Genomic DNA, 21,722 nt, shown 5'->3' with positions numbered 1-21,722 from the left:
GAGAGTCTGGCCAAATGAATCCAAGGATTTAGTAAAGGGTACAAAGTTAATGTACTAATTTCTTAACCCAGAAGCCTTGCTTTCCTAACATGTGAAGGCAAGATCTTCCTAAGCTAAGATGCCTAGGTAGGCTCTCTGTGTTACAGGTTTTTAAACCTCCAATAGAGTATACATATTAGATGGCTAATGAATAATTGCTGAGTGAGCAAGCGAGTGGACAACGTGAATACCTAACACAAGTGTGAAGGGAGTGAACCTGACCAGATAGCATGAGAGAAGAGAAAAGACTTGAGAATTGGAATCCTGGTTGCTCTCTCCCTGGCTTTGTGGTCTGAGATATGTGTCCTAACTTCTCTGAGCTTCTGTTTCATGTTCTACAAAATGGGAATATATGTATGTGTGCCATCAGATTTCACTGAGGGACATTATAATAACCACCAAGCTTGTGTTTACTGCATCCCACGAGCGTCCTCTCCTTGAGGCCTGGGCAAAGGGATTGCTATCCGACCTCAGTTCTGTGGCCCTAAATCAATTGGTTGGTTTGGCTTATATAGATAGAGTGAATTATGTAACTGATGACATTTTCCTTTGTCAGAGGCATTAGCCTCTAGAAAACTTGGAGCTAGATTTTCAGCCACTTCTAGCAAAATGTGCAGTCTTACTCTGCATTTGGAGGAGTAAACCTGCTCCCTGCCATTATCTTATTTTGCCCATGCTTACTTCTCCTTAACAATTGCATGATTTGGGGGCACCTAGGTGGCTTAATCAGTTAAGTGTCTGCCTTTGGCTCAGGTCAAGATCTCAGGGCCCTGGGATTGTGCCCTGCATCGGGGGCTCCCTGCCCAGAGTGGAGTCTGCTTCTCCCTCTCCCTCTACCCCTCCCTCCTGCTCATTCTCTCTCTTTTACTCTCTCTCTCAAATAAATAAAATCTTTTTTAAAAGTTATTTAAAAAAACAAAAACAATCATATGCTTTTATTCATTTAATTCTTAGTTCTGCAAGTAGTTGTGTAACCCGACTCAAATTGTTCTTGGGACAAGGATTGGCGAGGGGGGGAAGGAAGGAAGGAAGGATGGATGGAAGGAAAGAATGAAAAAAGAAAAAAGGAGGGAGACAGGAAAAGGGACAAAAAAGAAAATGAGGGGAGTGAAGAAGGCAAGAAAGTCAGCTAGCCATTTCCTGTCCCCAAGGGTCACTGCGCCGTGTAACTGGTGTTTGTACGGTTAAGTTCTACACAGTTTTACCTTCCTTCAGAGAACCCAGTGAAACTTTTTAGATACATCAGGTAAATAATAAAATTTTTATTGATAATAAAACATATTTGTAGAGGAATTGAAATAGAAACAGTATCTAATTCCATGACTTTGAAGTCATGCTCCCTTGAGTTCCTACAGGTATATAAGGTGACAGGAAGGGGGCTAGTGGCAGGGGGACATTTGGGATTTTCAACCCAAATGAACATCTCAGAGTTCTTCTTTTTACTTGTTCGCTTTTATCTACGTGTTAAGCCTCTGTTAGCAAAGGATTTGGGGGGGGAACCAAAGTTTGCAGCCACTGTTGTATGTACATGACAAAATACTCGGTGGATAATAGATGTGGGTTTGCAAAATTGAGCATAAGGCATTTTGGGGCTATAGGTGTCCGTGTTAAAACTGTTGTTTTTCTGTGGTTGTTGGTTGCCACTGAGGACAAGCACAGCCCTAGAGAATGCTGTGAATATACAGAAAAGGAAATTCACTTCAAACAATATCCTGCAACAAATATATTTTTAAAAATCAATAACTTCACTAAAATGCTCAAATTATAATTACATGTAAGAATACCCCATCATCCACACTCCCACCCTACTCATTCATCCCTTCCCCACCAGGAAATCCAGTAAGCCTTAGTGGAACTCCAATTTGAAATATTCTGGTGTGAATTAGCTAGGGGCGTGGAGACTATAAATCTGTTTTCTGTTTCATTTTTTTCTACCCACTAGAGGGCAGCAGTAAAGCACAGGGAAAGTAACTCCAGTGCTAGCATTAAGTTTCTCAGCAAGACTAGCCTTTCGAAACAAGAACACCTACAAAGTCCCTCAGATTCCCGTATATGAATTACTAGACGGTCAGGTTCCCTTCCTCCTTCTCTAAATATTTAGAAAACTTTGAAAACTCCCTTTGAAGTTGTAAAAGTTATCTGTTGGCTTGGCCAAACATATTAATTTTCAATGTGAACATGACATCATTGCTAAAAAAGACATTTATGTAAAAATTAAGTGTTATAGTTGTATATTACCATGTAACACACTACTCCAAGGCTTAGTGATTTAAAGCAACAATCATTTTATCGTATCTCTTGATTCTGTTTGTTGACTGGGAACAGCTGGGTGGTTTTCCAGCTCTGTGTGATTTGACTGGGACTGTGGACATCCCGGGTCTCAAATCAGCTGGGACATCTAAAGTGGCCTACTCCAGTGTCTGGCGCCTGATGCTGGCTGTCAGCTGAGAGCCCAGCAGGGACTGCTAACCAAAGCATCTAGTCATTGGCTTCTTCATGTGGCTTGGACGTCTCACAGCATGGTGCTTGGTTTCCAAGAGGGAAAATCCTAAGAATGGGTATTCCAAAAGGAAGAAGCCAGAAGTTTCCAGTCTCAGATATGGCTTCTGCTGCTTTTTCAGTGGTCAAAGCAGACGAAAGATCAGCCCAGATTCAAGGGAAGAGAAATCAGCTCTGCCTCCTGATGTGAGGAGCAGTCCGTATACACAGGGAGGGAGAAAGTGGTGAGAGCCAATTGGAGACCACTGCATAGAGGGTTAAGAATAAGGCGGTTTTTTGCATGTTGGGAAGATAGTTATAAATCATGAGGGATGCACAGGGATATTTCTTCATTTAATAAATGGAGATTGCTGCTTCATGTGGTACTTTAAGAATTAAGACACACAGAAGTCATTCCTTATGTTCTTTTCCTTCTGCAGATCTGTTGCCTAAAGCAATAAAAATGGCCAGAGGATCAGTGTCCGATGAAGAAATGATGGAGCTCAGAGAAGCTTTTGCCAAAGTTGGTGAGTAGACCACAGTCTACTCTTTACCAAGTCAGATAATTCTCCTCTTTACCAAGTAGCTTCAGGACAGATTCGATGAAATGGTAACATAAGCAAAATAATGCAAGTGAAAGGAACACAATGGTATTGGCCAGAGGAACTGGGGGAACTTAATTTTGAAAGGTCTACTTTAAGAAAAGTACTTCTTTCTCTATCAAAACATGGAATGGACCCTTTCACACCTGCAGCTTTTCTCCTATTTTTATTTTATCTGCTTTCTTTGGTTTCCTTTGTTTTTCTACTATTCCACAATTTTTCTTTGTATCTCTAAGCCTGTGATTTATTTTCCCATCTGTTCCTATAAGTCTCTTCAGATTCTTCTCCCAGAATCTCTGTTGTGACATGATGACTCATGTATGTTGGAAGTGCCACTAATGCCCATCTCTCATAGAAACAGGGCGCTCATGAGATTCTGGCTCTTGCATGGGGTTGGGCTGTGGCCCCTGAATGATTGCCTCTCCAGCACACTCCCCTCCCATCTCCCCTTCCCTCACCTCTTCATCCTGTTACCTGAATTGCCCTGAGACTTCCGGTGGTCCCTTGTCTTGCAGATACCGATGGCAATGGGTACATCAGCTGCAATGAGTTGAATGACTTGTTCAAGGCTGCTTGCTTGCCTCTGCCTGGGTACAGAGTGAGAGAAATCACAGAAAACCTGATGGCTACCGGTGATCTAGACCAGGATGGGAGGATCAGTTTTGATGAGTTTATCAAGGTGAGTACGATGCAGAATACAAGGAGATGCATTTGAAACCTGGGACTTTAATTTGAAAAATATCCAGAAATATATTCCCACCCTCCTTGCTTCAACATTACATATTCTTCCCTTTGTGGTTTTCTTGATCACAGATTGGATTTCTAAAGGTACATTACATTTTGGCAGGTTTTTCATGGCCTAAAAAGCACAGAGGTTGCCAAGACCTTTAGAAAGGCAATCAACAAGAAGGAAGGGATCTGTGCGATTGGTGGTACATCGGAGCAGTCTAGCGTCGGCACCCAGCACTCCTATTCAGGTAGGCTGTCCCAGTGGGTGCACAGTGGAAGTGGGGAGGGTGCTGGCATGAGGGGAGACTGGTGGGGTAGTGGGAAAGGGAGCCATATGGAAGGGATCTGTGTCTTCCAGGGTTACAGATTCTAAACCTGCTATCCAGACCTAAGCCAACACAAGTTTATTGACTACTGCCTGTTGTCCTGTGGTTGGTGGGTCAGTTCCAGGGCCATAAATTAGGAGGAGCAATCCTAATTCTAGGTAGAGTCCAATACCAAATAATCTCAATGGCATTTAAAAAAATACATCAAGGCTGCCAGAACTCCTTTGTAAGTCTTATGGATAAAATGAACTACTCAGGCTTCTATCTCCTAAACTTCGTGATTTTTCTCAATGCCTGCTGATTGATCAAAAAAACTGTGTTTTCACTGATTTGGAAGGAAGTTGTATATTTCTTCTGAAGTCTGCCATCCAACAGCCTTACAGGATGGTAATCCAACAAATTCCAAGCTGAGTTCTTCAAAACGTTAGCTGATCGTAAAGATGAGTTCATGGTTAAGTACAGTCTGTGATTGTGAAGACAATGTTTAACCTTTTACTGTTGAAGACAGAAATTATATAAAGATATCTTATGAGGGGCGCCTGGGTGGCACAGCTGTTAAGCGTCTGCCTTCGGCTCAGGGCGTGATCCTGGCGTTCTGGGATCGAGCCCCACATCAGGCTCCTCCGCTATGAGCCTGCTTCTTCCTCTCCCACTCCCCCTGCTTGTGTTCCCTCTCTCGCTGGCTGTCTCTATCTCTGTCAAATAAATAAATAAAATCTTAAAAAAAAAGATGTCTTATGAATCTTCAAGACAGTGATGTGTCATGCAGTGCTTCTGAAACTTTTGTGACTTAAGATTCTTCTGAGGGATGCTACTGTTTTCAGTGACACACAATTTAGGAAACACAGTGCTAGACTGTAAGGCATAACTTGAGGTTTTATTAAAACTTCCAAAATCAACTTCTCTCAGCTTTACTGATAGGAAAGAAAGATTATATCACAAAAGATTTTATTTCATAGCAATTTCGTTATGATTGTATAAAGGAACTCAAAGATACTCCAGGAATTATCTGTGATCATCCCACATTTAAATTGACTGGGCTTAAGGCAGCCTGAGTTTAATCCTATAAGCATTAGATCACATTCATATTTAAATTATATCTAAATATAAATAAAATATATCTTCATTATATATATACAGGTAGTTATATGATAGTTACATATAATATATATAAAATTATATTATGTATAATATATATAATGATTATAATATAAAATTGTATATATATAATTTCTAAATCTGCCTGCCATATATTTTATGACTTGTAGTGAATAGAGATTCTCATCCTATTCCCGAAGAATCCAAGAGATTCTTTTTAATGTCAAAAAATGTGAGGTGACAGGATAGGGGACCAGATAATATCTCAGTGTCTCTCCTGGGCATGACAATCTGAGATCCATGTGTATAATTTTGTTTACACACACACACACACACACACACACACACACATGACAAAGCTATTTTCACTTTGTAAGTAAGTCATTTTTATCATTTTATTTGCAGAGGAAGAGAAGTATGCCTTTGTCAACTGGATAAATAAAGCCCTGGAGAATGACCCTGACTGTCGACATGTTATTCCAATGAATCCAAACACAAATGATCTCTTCAGTGCCGTTGGGGATGGCATTGTCCTTTGGTAAATAACACTTCCTTCTCGGTTTCCAAAGGTTTTTCCTGGAATTTTCGGCAGTACCAACAATTCATTGTGTTTATCCTAGGCCAGCTTCCTTTGGTGCTCAGCTGAACCCCAAATGCTTTCTGGACTCTTACTTGGCAGGTCCTTGGAAAGCAAACTAATTTCAAAAGCATCTTATAATGAGAAATGTAAAACTGTTATTGTTTGGTTGGAGGAGAGGGATGTGCAGCATAGAGACAAATAAATACAGATAAAGATGCAATAATATAAGGCCCAAAGCAATTATTTCTGGAATATATGCCACCTGGCTTCACCTGAACATGACCAACCATGAGAATAGATAGATTGATAATAGCAGCATGATAATTGAAGAAACCCAATACACGTCCTTAAGCAAAGGGACTTTGAGTGGTACATACAAACATGCACTTCCAATGCTGAGGACACCGGGAGAAAGAGGAATGTTTTCTGTCTGCGGAAGACCTCGATCCACAGATGGTCATGATGGTGTCTTTGAAATGCTTCTGAATCCCTGGCTTTAGCAGCTTCTGATATCACTGTCAGACATGGTATTCGTGAAGAGGCTTGAAATCCTCAGTCTCAGGTGGGCACAAGAGTTGAAGGGAAGGGTGGGTGAACAAGACTTAGAACCCCTTCTTTCCTGCTCTGAGCAGAACAATTCTGCTTTCGGTATTTTTTGTATTAGAGTTCACTCTGAGATTTCATTTTAAAAACTTTCAACTGCCAAAAATATAATTAATATAACTAACTAACTAACTAACTAACTGTAGCCTCAGGATCGAGTCCTAGTTCCTTAGGTTGGCATCCAGTGCACTCCATCATCTTCTCTCAATCTCCTTCTAGTTTTACCTCCCAAGGACCCCCATGACTCAGGTACCCACCCAGGATACTGAGTGAATGGCTGTGTGAATAACTGAATGCATCAGCAACCATATTACCCCTCCCCATCCACGTCCTGCTCATAACTGCAACTATGGCCTTGCCTTTTATTTTTCTTCTTAAGAATACCCTTCCCTTCCGCATCTTCTCCTATAGAAATCCATCTACCCGAACAGTTTCTGGTCTATTCCAATCCCCCAGGGGTCTCTCCCTTCACTGGATTCCCAAAGCATATATTTGTAGTACCTTGGGAGCCATTATAATGCTCTTCTTTTGGACTGTTAGGTAACTTTTCATATCCATATATTTTGTCTCTATAATTGCACCATAAGCTTTTCAAGAGCAAGGTTACCTTCTGCTTTCTAAAGTCACCCCTCCCTCATGCCATTTCCTACAGCTTCTAGCTCACCAACAGTTTCAGATTTTTCAAATAATGATTTATGAGTTTGTTTTGCCTGAATAGCAATAAAGTGTCTTTTGTTTATGTATATGTATACACACACACACACACACACACACACATGACAAAGCTATGGAAATACATCTTTAAAGAACACCACAAAAAAGGTAGTTGCTTAAACATTGTTCGGATAAAAGGTTAATGCTGATTTCTCATTAAAAACAAATAGCCACAGTCAAGTTTACTATTGTTTGAATTTGTTGTTTCTTTGGATTTGCTTTTTCAACTTCCTTTCTGTAAATAAGTTGGAGGTGACCTAAGGACATTTATTTTTTTATGCCCCATTGGAGGTTAAACTTAAATGAGTAAAAGCAGTTTTTCATGAATAATAATTGCTTACTTTCGACATCTGATCAATGTATTAGACACTTAATGGGTGAAATTTCTCAAGTACTGATGCAACAGTGACTACAGCAGGATATAAAACATTTTAACTTAGTTAATAGAGTTCCACCAGGTGTCAGAAATTTAGACATTCTATAAGCTCGGAAGTATACAGGTAGTCATTTTTATAGTGTATATATAGTCATTTATATACAATTTTCCCAGCTGAGAAAGTAAAGTACTTATGGAGGACTTGCCTTGGCTTTCTACCCAGAATTTCCTAATATGCTAAGGACACCAGGGTGATTTTGCAGCTTCTTAAACACATGAATAAAGTGGGGTCTTTATTTCCTGCCTCAGTATATTAGTGTGATTTCAACATTAGCCTTTCCCATAGAGAGTTTGAATCTAATCAGAGCTGCATAACTGATTTTATATCTAAACACTGAATCACACAGATTATATTGTTGTCTTACTTGCTGCTGGTATTGCTAGCATTTAAATTCAGTGTCACTGGACTCTGTTTTCTGAAGGCAGCTTTCTTTAATTTAATTGTTTCTTTTTTCAGTAAAATGATCAACCTATCAGTACCAGACACAATTGATGAAAGGACAATCAACAAAAAGAAACTCACCCCTTTCACCATTCAGGTATGTCTTCTCTCTGTTACCAAACTGTAAGATTGTGCTTGGAATGAATGAGCCCTGGAAAGGCAGAGCCAGCCTTTTCCAGGTGCTCGGGCATGATTCCCAAACTCTGCACTGCGGCCGGTGGTTCGTCATGACTCGTGGGGACAGAGGGAGACAGTTTTGCTTTATCTTTTATTAATATGACAGGGAAACTGGGAGGGGGAATGTTGGTGGGGTGTTAGTAGTTGGAGGGTATTCTTTGTTTGTTTTGGCCATTTATGAATAAAATTCACATTGGCTAAAGTTTTAACTCCATTTCCCTAGCAGTTTATCTTTGAGCTGATGCCAAATCCACAGCATGTTAGCTGAAAAGATAAGCCTTTCTAAGAAGTGAGGGGGCTACAAACGGGAAGTTCCCTGGCAGCCTCACAGTGGGTTGGCCACAGCCACCAGTGTGATAAATATAACTTGGTTTTTTTGCCTTCAATTTGTTGATTAACTGGAACAGTAACCAGGAGTAAGTAAGCTGTATTTCTGTGTTACGTTCCAGTGTTTCAACACTATTGTAATTCTCTTGCTCAGAAAGCATGTCTCCCTCCTTAAATCACGAACAATATAGTATGCTGTGTGATCGTAAGCAGTGCTGTGTACTTTTAAAAGGGATTTGGTAACCAGCATGAGAAAACTGATTAAACCTATATGAATGCACTTAATGTTAAATTTAATCTTGATGTTGTATTTTAAGATTGGCCATAAATAGAAACGATATTTTTCGTTCATCATTTGAGCTCTCCACTAGGGCAAAAACCCACTTTTCTGATAATCCCCTTTCCAGTTCACTGGTGGCCTGTGTCCTAAAAACAACTTCTTTACATTGCTGCCTCTGGTATCTTCTCCTTTGTGGGCCCAAGAACAGTATATAGATTCTAGACTGAATCTAGACTGTGTGCGAGTTGTATACACATTATATACATTGTTGTTAGTTATAAGGACATGTAGTCTATATGTGTGTGCCTGTTTGTGTGTGTATAGGCGTGTGTATACTTAAGGTCCGTAGACATTATGGATACTCAATGAATTGTCTCAGTAAAAACCACTCTGTCTTTTCTATGAATTTGATTTGTGTCTTTGTCATTCTCTTAATACCCAATCTGAAAGTCAAAAAGCTGTTTTGTTACTCTTCTTTATGACTTTGATTTACATCAACAATTGTGCGGTTAATGATAGCCAATGACAAGACAATGACTACCCTCAAAGGTACCCCTTTATGTCTGGCTGATGGGGATGTTTGTGTGGGCTCCATCACAGGGCAAAGTGGAAAACTGTAAGACTCATTAGTTTCATCCAGGCCAAGATGGGCTTTCGACTCAGGGTGCCGGTTTGATTGACCAGTCACTGCATAAGCCCAGTATCTGGGTTACCAGATTTTTTCTTTCAGTTGTTACTCACTGTCTTCTCTCAGTGTTAAAATTTAGTGAAGACCATGCCTCTAGACCTGTGAACTTTCCAGAAGCAAAGCAGTGTTGTCATCCCGGAATCATTATTTGACATCTACAAAGTCAAAAACAACATGTGTACACTTTTTCTCCCTCAGGAGAATTTGAACCTGGCTCTGAATTCTGCCTCAGCCATTGGATGCCATGTGGTTAACATCGGGGCAGAGGACTTAAAGGAGGGGAAGCCTTACCTGGTCCTGGGACTTTTGTGGCAAGTCATCAAGATTGGATTGTTTGCTGACATCGAACTCAGTAGAAATGAAGGTATGAGCAAAGCCACAAGTGTTATTAGTGACATGGCTTTCTATTAATGCATGTGTTGGGGCTGTGGGGGGGAGACGTCAGGAATAGTCAAGCTCAAAATCCTCAATTTTTGAAAACTATAGTTACATCGAATCCTTTGCATTAATGTAACAGTTTCTATCCACACTGACCAGACTTTTTTAAATGACAGAGCAAAAGCTTTTTAAGACCACAGACTAATAATAATGCCTGTTTGGAACCTACAGCTCAAGTCTAGCTTCTGGGATTCAACCTCAAGAGCTTTTCTGGGTTCACTTTGCCTCTAGATACTTTGTAACAAATTTTAACTTGTATTTAATGAAGCGGTTCACATCCATATACTGAAGTGATAGCACCAGGTTAGAAGAAAGTTGATCTATTTCTTACCAAGACTATGGAAGATTACATGTAGGGTTTCAAAGTTTGCAACTAAATATTGTAGCTGTCATTCTTATCCTGTCTGCTCTCTGCATCCTATCTGCATTTAAACAATTACAGCCCCATTGTTTAGACAAAAGGAGTGGATCGTGATAAGAATCATACAAAAAAACAAAACAAAACAAAAAACCAGGGTTACCTTTTAGCTTTCCAGGACAGAGCCCAGCAATATGAAATCTGTAGCCAAATTCTAATCTTTAGTTATATATACTTTTAATTTATGTCTCCAAATCACAATAACCAGCGAAGAACCCTGGGTTGCCATTTTTAAACCAAATATAGATATTAAACATAATATAGAGGAGAAAAAGCAAATAGGAAACTTAGAACCCATGAGAAAGAATATCGATTTATAAATTATGACCTCAACTAAATTTAAACCTTCTAGCTGAGCAAAACATTTTTATTCAGCTGGGAAAAATAGAGGAAAGAGTTGATTACACTTTTTGAGATGCTGTAATTATGCAAGTAAGCATTTGAAATATAAAACACCTATGGGGAATAGACAAGGAGACAATTGTCATTATTACAAAATTGATCTCTTAAAAGCAGAACTGTTGTCATATGGTGAAATGTGGTCTGACACAGCCCACGGAGCATTCCGAGCCTACTCATCTTGGTTATAGGTATTCTTAAGCATAGCACTGAGATTCGCTGGTGACTTGTCTTCCCCACCTGAAAAATGAGGATAATAGATAAGCTCTCAATACCTTTCTTTTTAGGGAATGATGATAAAGTGTTTATTCCATAGGAAGGGTTATAAGTACCGTTACCCCAGAGAAATAACATTCTATGTCAGCTTTCCAGCAGAGCTCAATTGAAGTTCTAACTAATCCCTTCAAATATCCCCTGTATTTATTTTTCTTCTGCTTTTGTCCTTCTTCAGCTCTGATTGCTCTCTTGAGAGAAGGGGAGAGTCTGGAGGACTTGATGAAACTCTCCCCCGAGGAGCTCCTGCTGAGGTGGGCTAATTACCACCTGGAGAATGCAGGCTGCAACAAAATCAGCAACTTCAGTACTGACATCAAGGTAGGAGTGCCATCTGAACACAGCTCGCCACAGCACAGAAGGGGAATTGGGGCATTCATGGAGAAAAGACAAAGCCTCGGCTATGTCACTTCAGAAGCTCTAGAGTTCGTTAGAGGGTGGCTGGTGCTGTGGGAGCTGCTCGCTCCTCTCACGGGTCCCTGTGCAGCTCTGGCTCTGGGCCCCATGCAGATCTGTCCAAAGTCCTAGCCACCGCAGCATCAAAGGGAGATGGGCCTCTCCTGGAGTTACTGGCGACAGTAAGTAGAGGGAGGAAGGGCAAGAGGTCAGATTGCTTTTCAAGGAAGAGAGAATGTGTAGGACTGTGATGTCCTTCCGATTTTATCAAAAATCAGGGAGCATCTGATGGGAGCATCAGATGGGAATCCTTTAAAAAAATTAAGTGAGGATTCCTCTTAATGATACTAAGAATACCAAACACGGGGTCTACTGCATACCAGGCACTGTTCTACCTGCTTTCTATGTGTTTTGGCTCATTTAATCCTCACAATAAACCTCTGAGATAAAGATTATGATTTTCTCATTTTACAGGTAAGGAAACTGAAGTAGAAGAGAATTTAAGTAATTTGTTCAGGTTCACATAGCTGGGGAACGGGGTCAGGATTCAAACCCAGCAGTCAGCCTCCAAGGTCCCTGTACTGGAGCACGTACATACTGCCTCCCTAAAACAACCGGTGACTTTCTTGGAAGGTTTTCATTTGTAGAAGCCAGAGTGGTTTTTTAAAAGATAATGATTCGGGAAACCATCTGCAATGAGAATGTCCCCCAGGGCAGGTAGAAGGGCAGGCACTACAGCAGAGATCCAAAGGGGGGAAAGGCTGAGGGAAGCATGCCCTGTGGTTTTCCAGTTGGTGAAAAGTTCCATGTCAAGGTGAAAGATAGCTGTTGGCACTGAGGACAGATGCGCCAAGGCAGAAGGGGCCTAAGGAGCCGTGTGAGACACTGGGATGCGGCATGAGAAAAACTTTTCAGTCTCCACTTTCTCGAAAGTTAAAAAGAAATCTTCTCCAAAGAGCGTCAGAGGAAAGGTCACAAGACTCACCAAGAGTCACCCAGGCTTATATTCCTTTGAGTGACAGCTTCCCCCTGCTATGGACTCAATGGCTGCCAGGCATGGTGCTAGACGGAAGCTTCTAGATGGGAAGTCTCCCATTCCTTAGCACCTAAGCTAATGATGCCAAATGCATTTTTCTAACTGCACCACTTTCACTGGTTATTGATGGCGTAGCACCACCAACCAAATGAGGATTTAACAGGAGCTGGACAGTCTCGTTATCTTCCTTGGTGCTCAACAGTTAGGCTCTGTACCTGTTTCAGCCAAAATTTTCAAGCTTTTCAGCCAGAATGAGGCTTCTTCATCTGAGCCATAAAATTTATCTGAATTTCTCATCACTAAAAAGCTGTGTTCTTTAGAATAATAACCATAGTGGCTCGCAAGCTTAGCATAGACAGGGGTGGTGTCTGTCACCAGGGGACAGCTGCATCCTGCCCAAGGTCAGTGCTGTGACGGATGTCTGAGCATCTGGCAGCTTTGGGAAGTGCCCTCAAATCACACAAAGTCAGCAAACATGGGGAGAACACCCGCCCTGGAGCGAGTGAGAAAGGTTTATTAGGGTCAGATAAAATGAGAGGAGACTTAGCAGAGCTAAGCAGATGTAACACGTGGTAGGCAGATTTGATTTGTGCCCAACACCTGCACAGAACTTTCACTGACTTCAAAATAGCTACGGTGAAAAGTAAGAGAAGGGGAAGGTGGAAGGGAGAGGTGAAAATCAGTTTCCCCAGGTGCAACATCAGTGGCGGGCTTTCTCTTGTTTTAATGTCTCTAATGTCGCAAGTAGGGAGCATACCTCTGCTGTTCCCAGGCCTCATCCAGTTTTAAAAACAAAAAGAGGAACAGCTGATTTTTTCAGTCATAAAGAGAAATTAAGAGGCTCTTAAATAATTTAAATAAATTACCGGAATATCTGTACGCTTTTATTGAATGAGCACAAATTTATAATTTTAAGACTAGGATTCTGTGAATTCTTTTCATCAATAAACATATTTGTAAATCTAGGAAAACATGAGAATTCAATATCTGTATCCAATCTGCTATTACTAAATTTAAACATTTTTTCCAGCTTCTTGATAAACATTAAATGAGCTTGTCATCTTAATATCTCCTGTTGCATAGAGATTGCTTGTTAATGCTTCAACCTTCTGTCTTGGAAATCCTTATTTTTCTTTTGCTGATTGTCCGTTTAAATGTATTTTAAACTCTGCTTTAAACTTCTGCTTCCTTTTTCTGTCACTTTTTTTTTAATTAAATCTTAGCTGACTGACTTCTACAGCAATATAAAGGTATATGTATTTTCCTTTATACAATTTAATACCTACAAATGATTTATTTTTCTCCCCTAAGAACAACAGAATAGCATTTGCTTCTTTGGGTTGCTTCTGTGTATATCCTATATTTGTTATACTCCTTTAAAAAAGAAAGTCCAGTATAATATGTAAACAGAAATAGAAAATTCAAATTAGTGAATGCTTCCAGCTTTGTTAATTAAGTTGCATTCTTGAGTGACAGATAAGAAATATAATATGTTTGCTTTTGGGAAATTATTGTCGTGCTAAGTATGTAATTAGCTGTGCTGTTTTGAAATTGTAATTTCTTAATTCCTCGCAGGACTCAAAAGCTTATTACCACCTGCTTGAACAGGTGGCTCCAAAAGGAGATGAAGAAGGTATTCCTGCTGTTGTCATTGACATGTCAGGACTAAGGGTAAGGCCATGTCCCAAGTTGTGTTTAGAGAACGTGGTGCTGCCTTTGTGTTGGCAGTTCCACGGCCCCGCGTGACCCTGATTCTGGGGTTCCATGAGTGCATATCTCTGCTTAAAGCCCTGCTAAAATTGTTAACAATCGTTAATGGTTTTGGATGATAATCATGGGAAATTGCATCTGAAAATAGACATTAAGGAAAGAAAGAAACTAATGCCAGTCAAATGCCACACACCATGCTAGGCACATCTGTGTGTATCATCATTTAAGAGACTCAAGGGCACCAGGAGGTATTATTATGTTATTTTTAGGTGCCTGAGTATTATTTCTGGAGATCAGTGAGATATTTATACAAATAAATAAATTCTCAATTTATCAATGAAATACTGAGTCTCAGATGGGTTACTTAATATGAGAGATTATTGGAAGTTATTTGATCCAAGGCTGGGGTCCTTTTCCTCTGGTAGTAATAAGGAGACAACAGCCCACCTGCTGGTACTATGTGCAAGGTACTATGCCAGGCACATTGCATACATGGCCTCTAACCCTTGTAAACATCACTAAGCTAAGTGTTAATAACTATTTGATGGTTGAGAAAGCTGAAGGTCAGAGAGGCTAGTAAGCATCTCATGACCACAGAGCCAGTACATGTCATAGAAAGGATATAAATCCAGTATGGCTCCAACATTCACCCAGCCCCAACCTTACCTCCCTACATCATTGGGGAGTAATAGGAAGGAAGAACTGCGTGGGATTGTGTGAGTTCTTAGAAGTCCCTGGTTTGAGAGTTCTTAAAAACAGCACACATGGGTCTGGATGTTAAAACTGGTTTTGCCAACACTTTAATACTCACCTTGAAAGGTTGCCTTATCCATTCTTGTGCCTCATTTGATATCCTTAGAGCTAAAGCCAGTGAGTTAATATTAAAGTCAACTCATTCCCGAATGACAAGATCATGAACTGTGTAATGTGCAGTGTCTTCTAGTAAGCATTATATTAATAAATACTTTAAAATTCTGTGTTTTGAAAATTGGTGGATTCATAGACTTGTAAGAGTTTTAAGAATGGTGGACCACATTTCAAAAAAACTTTATGTTCTGATAAGAGTCTACTTAAAAATGACTGGGAATTCTCTAGAACTATTTGAATAGACTTTTAACATATCAGGCCCTCAATCTGAAGTCTGCAAAAGCCAAATTGCTGCTATAGATTCATCAATGACAGTATGTAGCTCAACTAACTGATGACATTGATTGTGTTTGAGTCACACGCACACCAACTCCATGTGGGGAAGGTGGCTATAGGAATCAGAAGTTCTTACGGACAGGTGTAAATGTCTTTGATGAGCTGACAATAGGAGTATTATTTATGACAATAAGCGAATCCTTTTGGTAGATGAAATCTCACAGAGTCTGTGTAAGCAAATAATAAAAAAGAAGCTTCATCGTTGAAAATAATTAAGATCAACTTAAATGATCAGATTATAGAATCTACTGAATCTCTTTAAGAACAGGACAACCAAGCATTCATCTGACATGGTTCTGTATAGAGATGAGAGACTCAGTTTCTCTATTTCTGAGATACCTTTTACTTGCTAATTTCAGTTCAGGCAAATATAAGTAATCATATGTTATGATTAAGTGGCGATCTGAGGTTGAACACTGAGAGTGGCAGTAAGATCCCCATTTCTTATTCATGTTACGCCTGCCTCCTTTCTGCATGGACGGCCTTGGCCCAACCTTGACGTGTCCTTTTTCCTTGCAGGAGAAGGACGACATCCAGAGGGCAGAATGCATGTTGCAGCAGGCAGAGAGGCTGGGCTGCCGACAGTTTGTCACAGCCACTGACGTTGTCCGAGGGAACCCCAAGTTGAACTTGGCTTTCATCGCCAACCTCTTTAACAGATACCCTGCCCTGCACAAACCAGAGAACCAGGACATCGACTGGGGGGCTCTTGAAGGTAACTGGAAACCTGTTGCTTAGAGCTTCAGAAAAGCATTCACCATTCTAATTCAAGGGCAGTCTGAAATGACCTGCTAAGCAAATATAAACCCCTTACATGTTGGGGAAGATTTGCAAACAGGTCATCAATTCTCTGGTATATAACAAAGAGAATAAATAGATTAATCAAGTCAATTACAGCCAAGCAGGAATAATCAAATACCATTATATCACATCCATTATACATAAGCTTCATCCGTTATCAGAATTAAATGTTTTAGGGAAGACAATGCATTTAATTATCGGGCGAAATAAATCCCGAGTTCCAAAAACCTAATTTATGTACCTAATGGACTGAGTGTTAATTCCTCGTGCAAGAGCTTGCGGCCACTCATCATCTAAAAATATTTAACTTCATGCTAAGAGATGCTTAGTGAGGTTTTGGGTTGTTTCTTGGATTTGGATTTGGGAGGTGGGGTGGGGCAGAGTTAAGTTGTATTTGGGCGTTAGAGCCCTAACATCGGATGAAAAGCGTGTAACTATCATCAGGTACTTCTTTTTTTCCATCATGAATTAGTTTCAATGTTGAGACAAAAGAAATCAAGACAAAATTAATATTAAATGAATATCGCTTAAGAAAGGAAATCCAGATTTAAAGTATTGATTGATCTTTTTTTTTTTCTCCCTGCAATGCTTTACCCGAACTGGAAGTGCAAAACGCAGTCCGTATTCCAACAGGGCTACATTTGTATCATTTGATAAATTGTGACCAGGGGTCCAGGCATTTTGTTGACAACCAAGTATATACATCAACCCCTCTAATCACCCACTTGCAGCTGCCTCTAGAACATCCCCATTTGGTTCCTTTGCTATCACTTAAAATTCAGCATATGCAAAACAGAATTGATCATTTCTCCTCCCTGCGGTGCCTTTCAGCCCTCCCCCCTCCCACCCATCTCCTTTAGACACTCTCCATTTTCATTAATCATACCACTTTTTTTTTCTTCAGTCACCAAAACCCCGGGTCCCACTTTGATATTTTCCTCCTCTTCTTCACCCCTAGATCTCCTGAATTAGTAAATACTAATAATTCTTCCTGCAGAACAGCTTTTAGATTGTGATTTTTTCCTTCCTGCTTTGTGGACTCTTATTAAATCACACACCAACCATTTCAATAGGTCTTAGGGGCCTGTTCTTCCATTTATCAAGCATTTGAACGTGCCCATGCGTGGGTGGCACACACCATCCCCTCTGCGTGTTTAATTTAAATTATTGCCTTTCAGTAGTTTTACACACGGCTGCCAGGCACATCACACTATCACCTTCATTATATCTCTGCCTTGCACAAGAATTTATTGTCGTAATAAAAAAAGAACCTATAATGACCGGCATTGTCTAATGTATCAACCCAAATCTGGTGGCTGGCATTCAGAGAGCCCCAATTTTGGTTCCAGCCACCAAGCGGCCTTATCTCCGCGTATCACACAGATCCCTGAAAAATGAGTTCCTAATGGTTTTAATACAGACCTTGCCTGTCGCTCCCTTTATGCCCCTGTGTATGCTGTCTCCTCTTCCCACCACTTCCTGTTCCCTCGAGTCCTCTCCTCTTTTTTCCTTCTGGTCCAGGTTTTTCTAGCCCTAGAAGGTGAAGCTCAAACTCTACTCCCTCCCAAACTGTTCTCTCTCCTATGTCAATTCAACTAGCAAATGTGTTTACCTCATGTGTTAGCCCTGGGGCTTGCATGATCTCACTTAGATGCCTGAAAGTCTTGTTTTTCCTGAAAGAATGTAAGCTTTTGGGGGCCAACTCTGAACTGCTTCCCCACACAGGAGCTTGTGCCCTACTAATAGAAACACTGGCATAGAAACACTCATTGAATTGGAAAAGAAAAAACGAACACAGAATAACAATCCTCCAAATCCATTAAGGTTTATTGAATTAAGCTTTTTCATTCTAAGTTCAATTTTTATTATAGCCTCTATAGTTAAACTTTGATCATAAAAAAGGCATATTTTCTAGGGGCCTGAAAGGTAACGGGTCTTCATTAATTTAGGTGAGACAAGAGAAGAGCGGACGTTTAGGAACTGGATGAATTCCTTGGGCGTTAACCCTCGAGTCAATCACTTGTACAGGTAAGAACGTGTGGGGACTCATTTTTAATGGGAGACACTGAGACTTTGGAAGATCCCCAGGATTTCAAATATCTGTATGGTGTGCAATTCTCTTCACAAATGCGTGCACCTTGACGAGAAGGGGGCTCATGCCAAATGGAGCTGCAGGTGTTGGCTCTTCAGCTGGGAAACTCCCTTCCGTACACCATCCTTGCTGTGTGTTCAGTACAACATCATAACCCAGCAAAAGGACAGATTTACTACACATTGTAAGCCTGTGATCTGCTCCTAAGCAGGCCAAACAAAAAAAAATGTTGAGTTTATGGTGACGTGTCTCCTATGCCATTTGTTGGAGCCATATTTCTTTTCCTGGAGGCAACATGCTCCTGCTCCAGGGGCATAGGTCATCACACCTGGGAGAGACCTTGCGTAAGTTTCTTCAATTTCTCTGAGTCAGAGTTTCTTTACCTTTACAGATGGAGCTACTGATACCAGTTCTGTTGGGCTGTTGCAAATATTCCTTGCGCTGATGTGTAAGGAAGTGCCTGCCCACGGTAGGCCCTTAATAAATGGTGGCTATCTGAGAATTCTTTTGTGTTTGTTTTTGTTCAGTGACTTATCAGATGCCCTGGTCATCTTCCAGCTCTATGAAAAGATTAAAGTCCCTGTTGATTGGAACAGAGTAAACAAACCACCATACCCCAAACTGGGGGGCAACATGAAGAAGGTAAACAGTGACTCTCCAGATGTCCCAACAGGCAGGTGAAGTCACAAGCCTGCAGGTGCACCCTGTGAATACTTTATTAGGAGGCCAAACTTAGATAAGTAATGTTTATCCAGGGATTAAATTATAGCACAGCAATCAGAACCCTGAATGGTTTCATTAAAGTGAGTCTGTTATTTCAGTTGATTACTTATTTATAATTCCATGTTGGATGTCTTTAAACATTATGATGTAAAAATTCTAATTAAGGTAATTAGAACAAGCAGAGCCACAGGGTCGCTTTTCCACCAGCAGGATCCTTATTCTAATTTCCTAAAGAATTAGAGCTTTGCACTGACAGTTTGACTTGTACAAATAGTTTGTCTAATGTCCACACAGTGGGAACACATTGTTCTGTAAAAGCAGCGATGGGGTTGGCACACATATTTCTCACCAATCCTTGTCCCTTTGGCTGTTAATGATCCAAGCGTAGCTACAGGAATACTGTCCACATGTCAGCCCATTATGTGCATGTAGGATGGAGAATCCAGATTTTCCATGACAATCAATCTCCATGAATTCAGCTGTTTTAGGAATATCATGGACAGGTCACTAAGCATGGCCCTCTATTTCTGGAGTATGATATAGCCATGACAGTGTTCATAATGATAAATTCATTTTGGTTTTATACTTACAGTACACTATGAATATGTTTTGGTGGAAGTGAGGGGTTCTATTAAAAAAAAAAAGATGTAAATTCTTTGACTAGTTTAGAATCTTAGCATTGCAGAACCAGGCAAGAGTTGAGAGATCATGCAGTCTGACAATATTTATTTCGTTTTGTGTCTTTATTTTTATTATCCGTTATTTCTCATCATAGAGATGATGACTTTAGAATGTTTTCCTTCTTGCTCATTAACAGCTTGAAAATTGTAACTATGCAGTGGAGTTGGGGAAGAATCAAGCTAAGTTCTCCCTCGTTGGCATCGGGGGACAAGATCTCAATGAAGGAAACCGCACTCTAACATTAGCCTTGATTTGGCAGTTAATGAGAAGGTAACATAACTCAAGGAAATGAGTTTTTATTGAGTATATTATTGACTTGGAAAAATACTAGCATATATTCAGGAATGTGATTTAAACCAGCAAAATGGTATTTTAAGCTAAACTTGAAACCAAAGGAATGTTTTGCTATTTTCCTGTTATTTTTATTATTTTTTTTTCCTTTCAGGTCTTTAAGTTTTCTTTTGGATATTTTGAAACTTTTGTTTTAGATTCCTAAACATTTTAGATGCTTTTGTCCTCTTAACGAATCACCCTGTTTTCATTATGGTGTGACCCTCTTTATTCCTTGTAATATTTTCTTTGAAATCTACTTTTTCTGATGTAAATATAGCCACTCGAGCTTTCTCTGGATTTAATTTTAGCATGACATATCCTTTTCCAACGTTTTGTTTTTCATATGTGTAAATCACAGTCAATTATCCTTTAAAGAGGCTTTCCAAATATGGGGGAAATGTGCTATGTGTGCTATACTTACCTATTTGCCATTTCCGGTGCTTACCTTTCCATGGTGTGGATCCAGATTTCTGCTGATTATCATTTGCCTTCTATCTGAAATATTCCTAACAGTGCAGATCTACTGGGGAGGAAGCATTTCAGCTTCTAGATGTCTAAAAAGTCTTTATTTCATTTTTCATTTTTGAAAGATATTTTCTCTGACTGTGGAATTCTAGATCGATAGTTTTTTTCTTACAGTTCTTTAAGGATAGTGTTCTTAGCCTTCTGGCTTGCATTGTTTCCAATGATAAATCTGTTGTCATTCTTACCTTTGCTCCTTGGTATATAATGTCTTTTTTTTTCTCTGGCTTACTTTCAGATTTTCTCTTTATCACTGGTTTTAAGCAAGTAGATTATAATGGGCTTTGGTTTTTCTCATGCTTGAGGTTTGTTGAACTTCTTGAATCTGAGGGTTTGTAGTGTTCACCAAATGTGGAAAACTTTTGGTCTTTATTTCCTCAAACATAGTTCCTGTACCACGCACCCCAGTTTGTTCTGGGGGGACTCCAGGTACACAGATATTTGGTCATTTGAAGTTGTCCCAAGGTTCATTGACACTCTATTCATTTTTCCCCTCTGTTTCATTTTTTTCTATGTTTCATTTGGGATAATTTCTGTCGCTTTGTCTTCAAGTTCACTAATCTCTTTTTCTGTAATGTCTAATCTTACATTAATCCCATCCAGTGTATATGTTTTCTTTTTTTAATCTCAGACATTACAGTTTTCAAGTATAAAAATTTGAGTTGGGTCTTTCAGTGTCTCCCGTGTCTCTTTCCTCTAGCTTCTTGAACATATAGAACATAATTATATGGCTGTTATTTCTGGGTCTGTTTCTTATTAATTGACTTTTATCCTCATTATGGGTCATATTTTACTGCTTCTTTGCATGCCTACTAATTTTTTATTGTATGTGAGGCATTGTGAATTTCACCTTGCTGTGTGCTGAGATTTCTGTATTCCTTTAAATATTCTCGAATTTTGTCCTGGGATGCAGTTAAGTTACTTAAATACAGTCCGATTCTTTTGAGGCTTATTAAAAGTTTAATTAGTCTTGAGCTAATTTTGTCTCTCAATATTGAGATAATCTCCTCTGAGTACTGAACTTGATGCTCCAGGTATCATGAGATTTTTCTGCTCTGGTGGGAACCAAATTATTTCCAGTGCTGTGTGTGTTCAGAGAATCATTCTGCCCATTTGTTTCTGATAGTTCTTGTCCCAGTCTCTGGTAGTTTGCTCACACACATGCATTGAGTAATACT

General features: G+C 39.8%; 1 protein-coding gene across 5 annotated transcripts in view; it reads left to right on the top strand.

Annotated features, from left to right (window-relative positions):
• The window catches only part of LCP1 (lymphocyte cytosolic protein 1), an 80,499-nt gene that overhangs the window by 47,043 nt on the left and 11,734 nt on the right, over nt 1-21,722 (top strand). For all 5 annotated transcript variants that reach the window (XM_044381810.3, XM_026493291.4, XM_048215598.2 and 2 more), the window contains 12 exons: nt 2,958-3,044; nt 3,635-3,798; nt 3,967-4,096; nt 5,678-5,810; nt 8,063-8,144; nt 9,718-9,883; nt 11,226-11,368; nt 14,055-14,150; nt 15,912-16,107; nt 18,143-18,221; nt 18,813-18,927; nt 19,826-19,959. In XM_044381810.3, coding sequence (XP_044237745.1) covers nt 2,981-3,044; nt 3,635-3,798; nt 3,967-4,096; nt 5,678-5,810; nt 8,063-8,144; nt 9,718-9,883; nt 11,226-11,368; nt 14,055-14,150; nt 15,912-16,107; nt 18,143-18,221; nt 18,813-18,927; nt 19,826-19,959 — 1,502 coding nt within the window. In that variant the 5' untranslated portion in view covers nt 2,958-2,980. The remainder of the gene's footprint in view (nt 1-2,957; nt 3,045-3,634; nt 3,799-3,966; nt 4,097-5,677; nt 5,811-8,062; nt 8,145-9,717; nt 9,884-11,225; nt 11,369-14,054; nt 14,151-15,911; nt 16,108-18,142; nt 18,222-18,812; nt 18,928-19,825; nt 19,960-21,722) is intronic.

Source organism: Ursus arctos, unplaced genomic scaffold (assembly GCF_023065955.2).
Source record: "Ursus arctos isolate Adak ecotype North America unplaced genomic scaffold, UrsArc2.0 scaffold_10, whole genome shotgun sequence".
In the NCBI taxonomy this organism is placed as follows: Eukaryota; Metazoa; Chordata; class Mammalia; order Carnivora; family Ursidae; genus Ursus; species Ursus arctos.
This window is presented reverse-complemented; position numbering and strand designations above follow the sequence as displayed.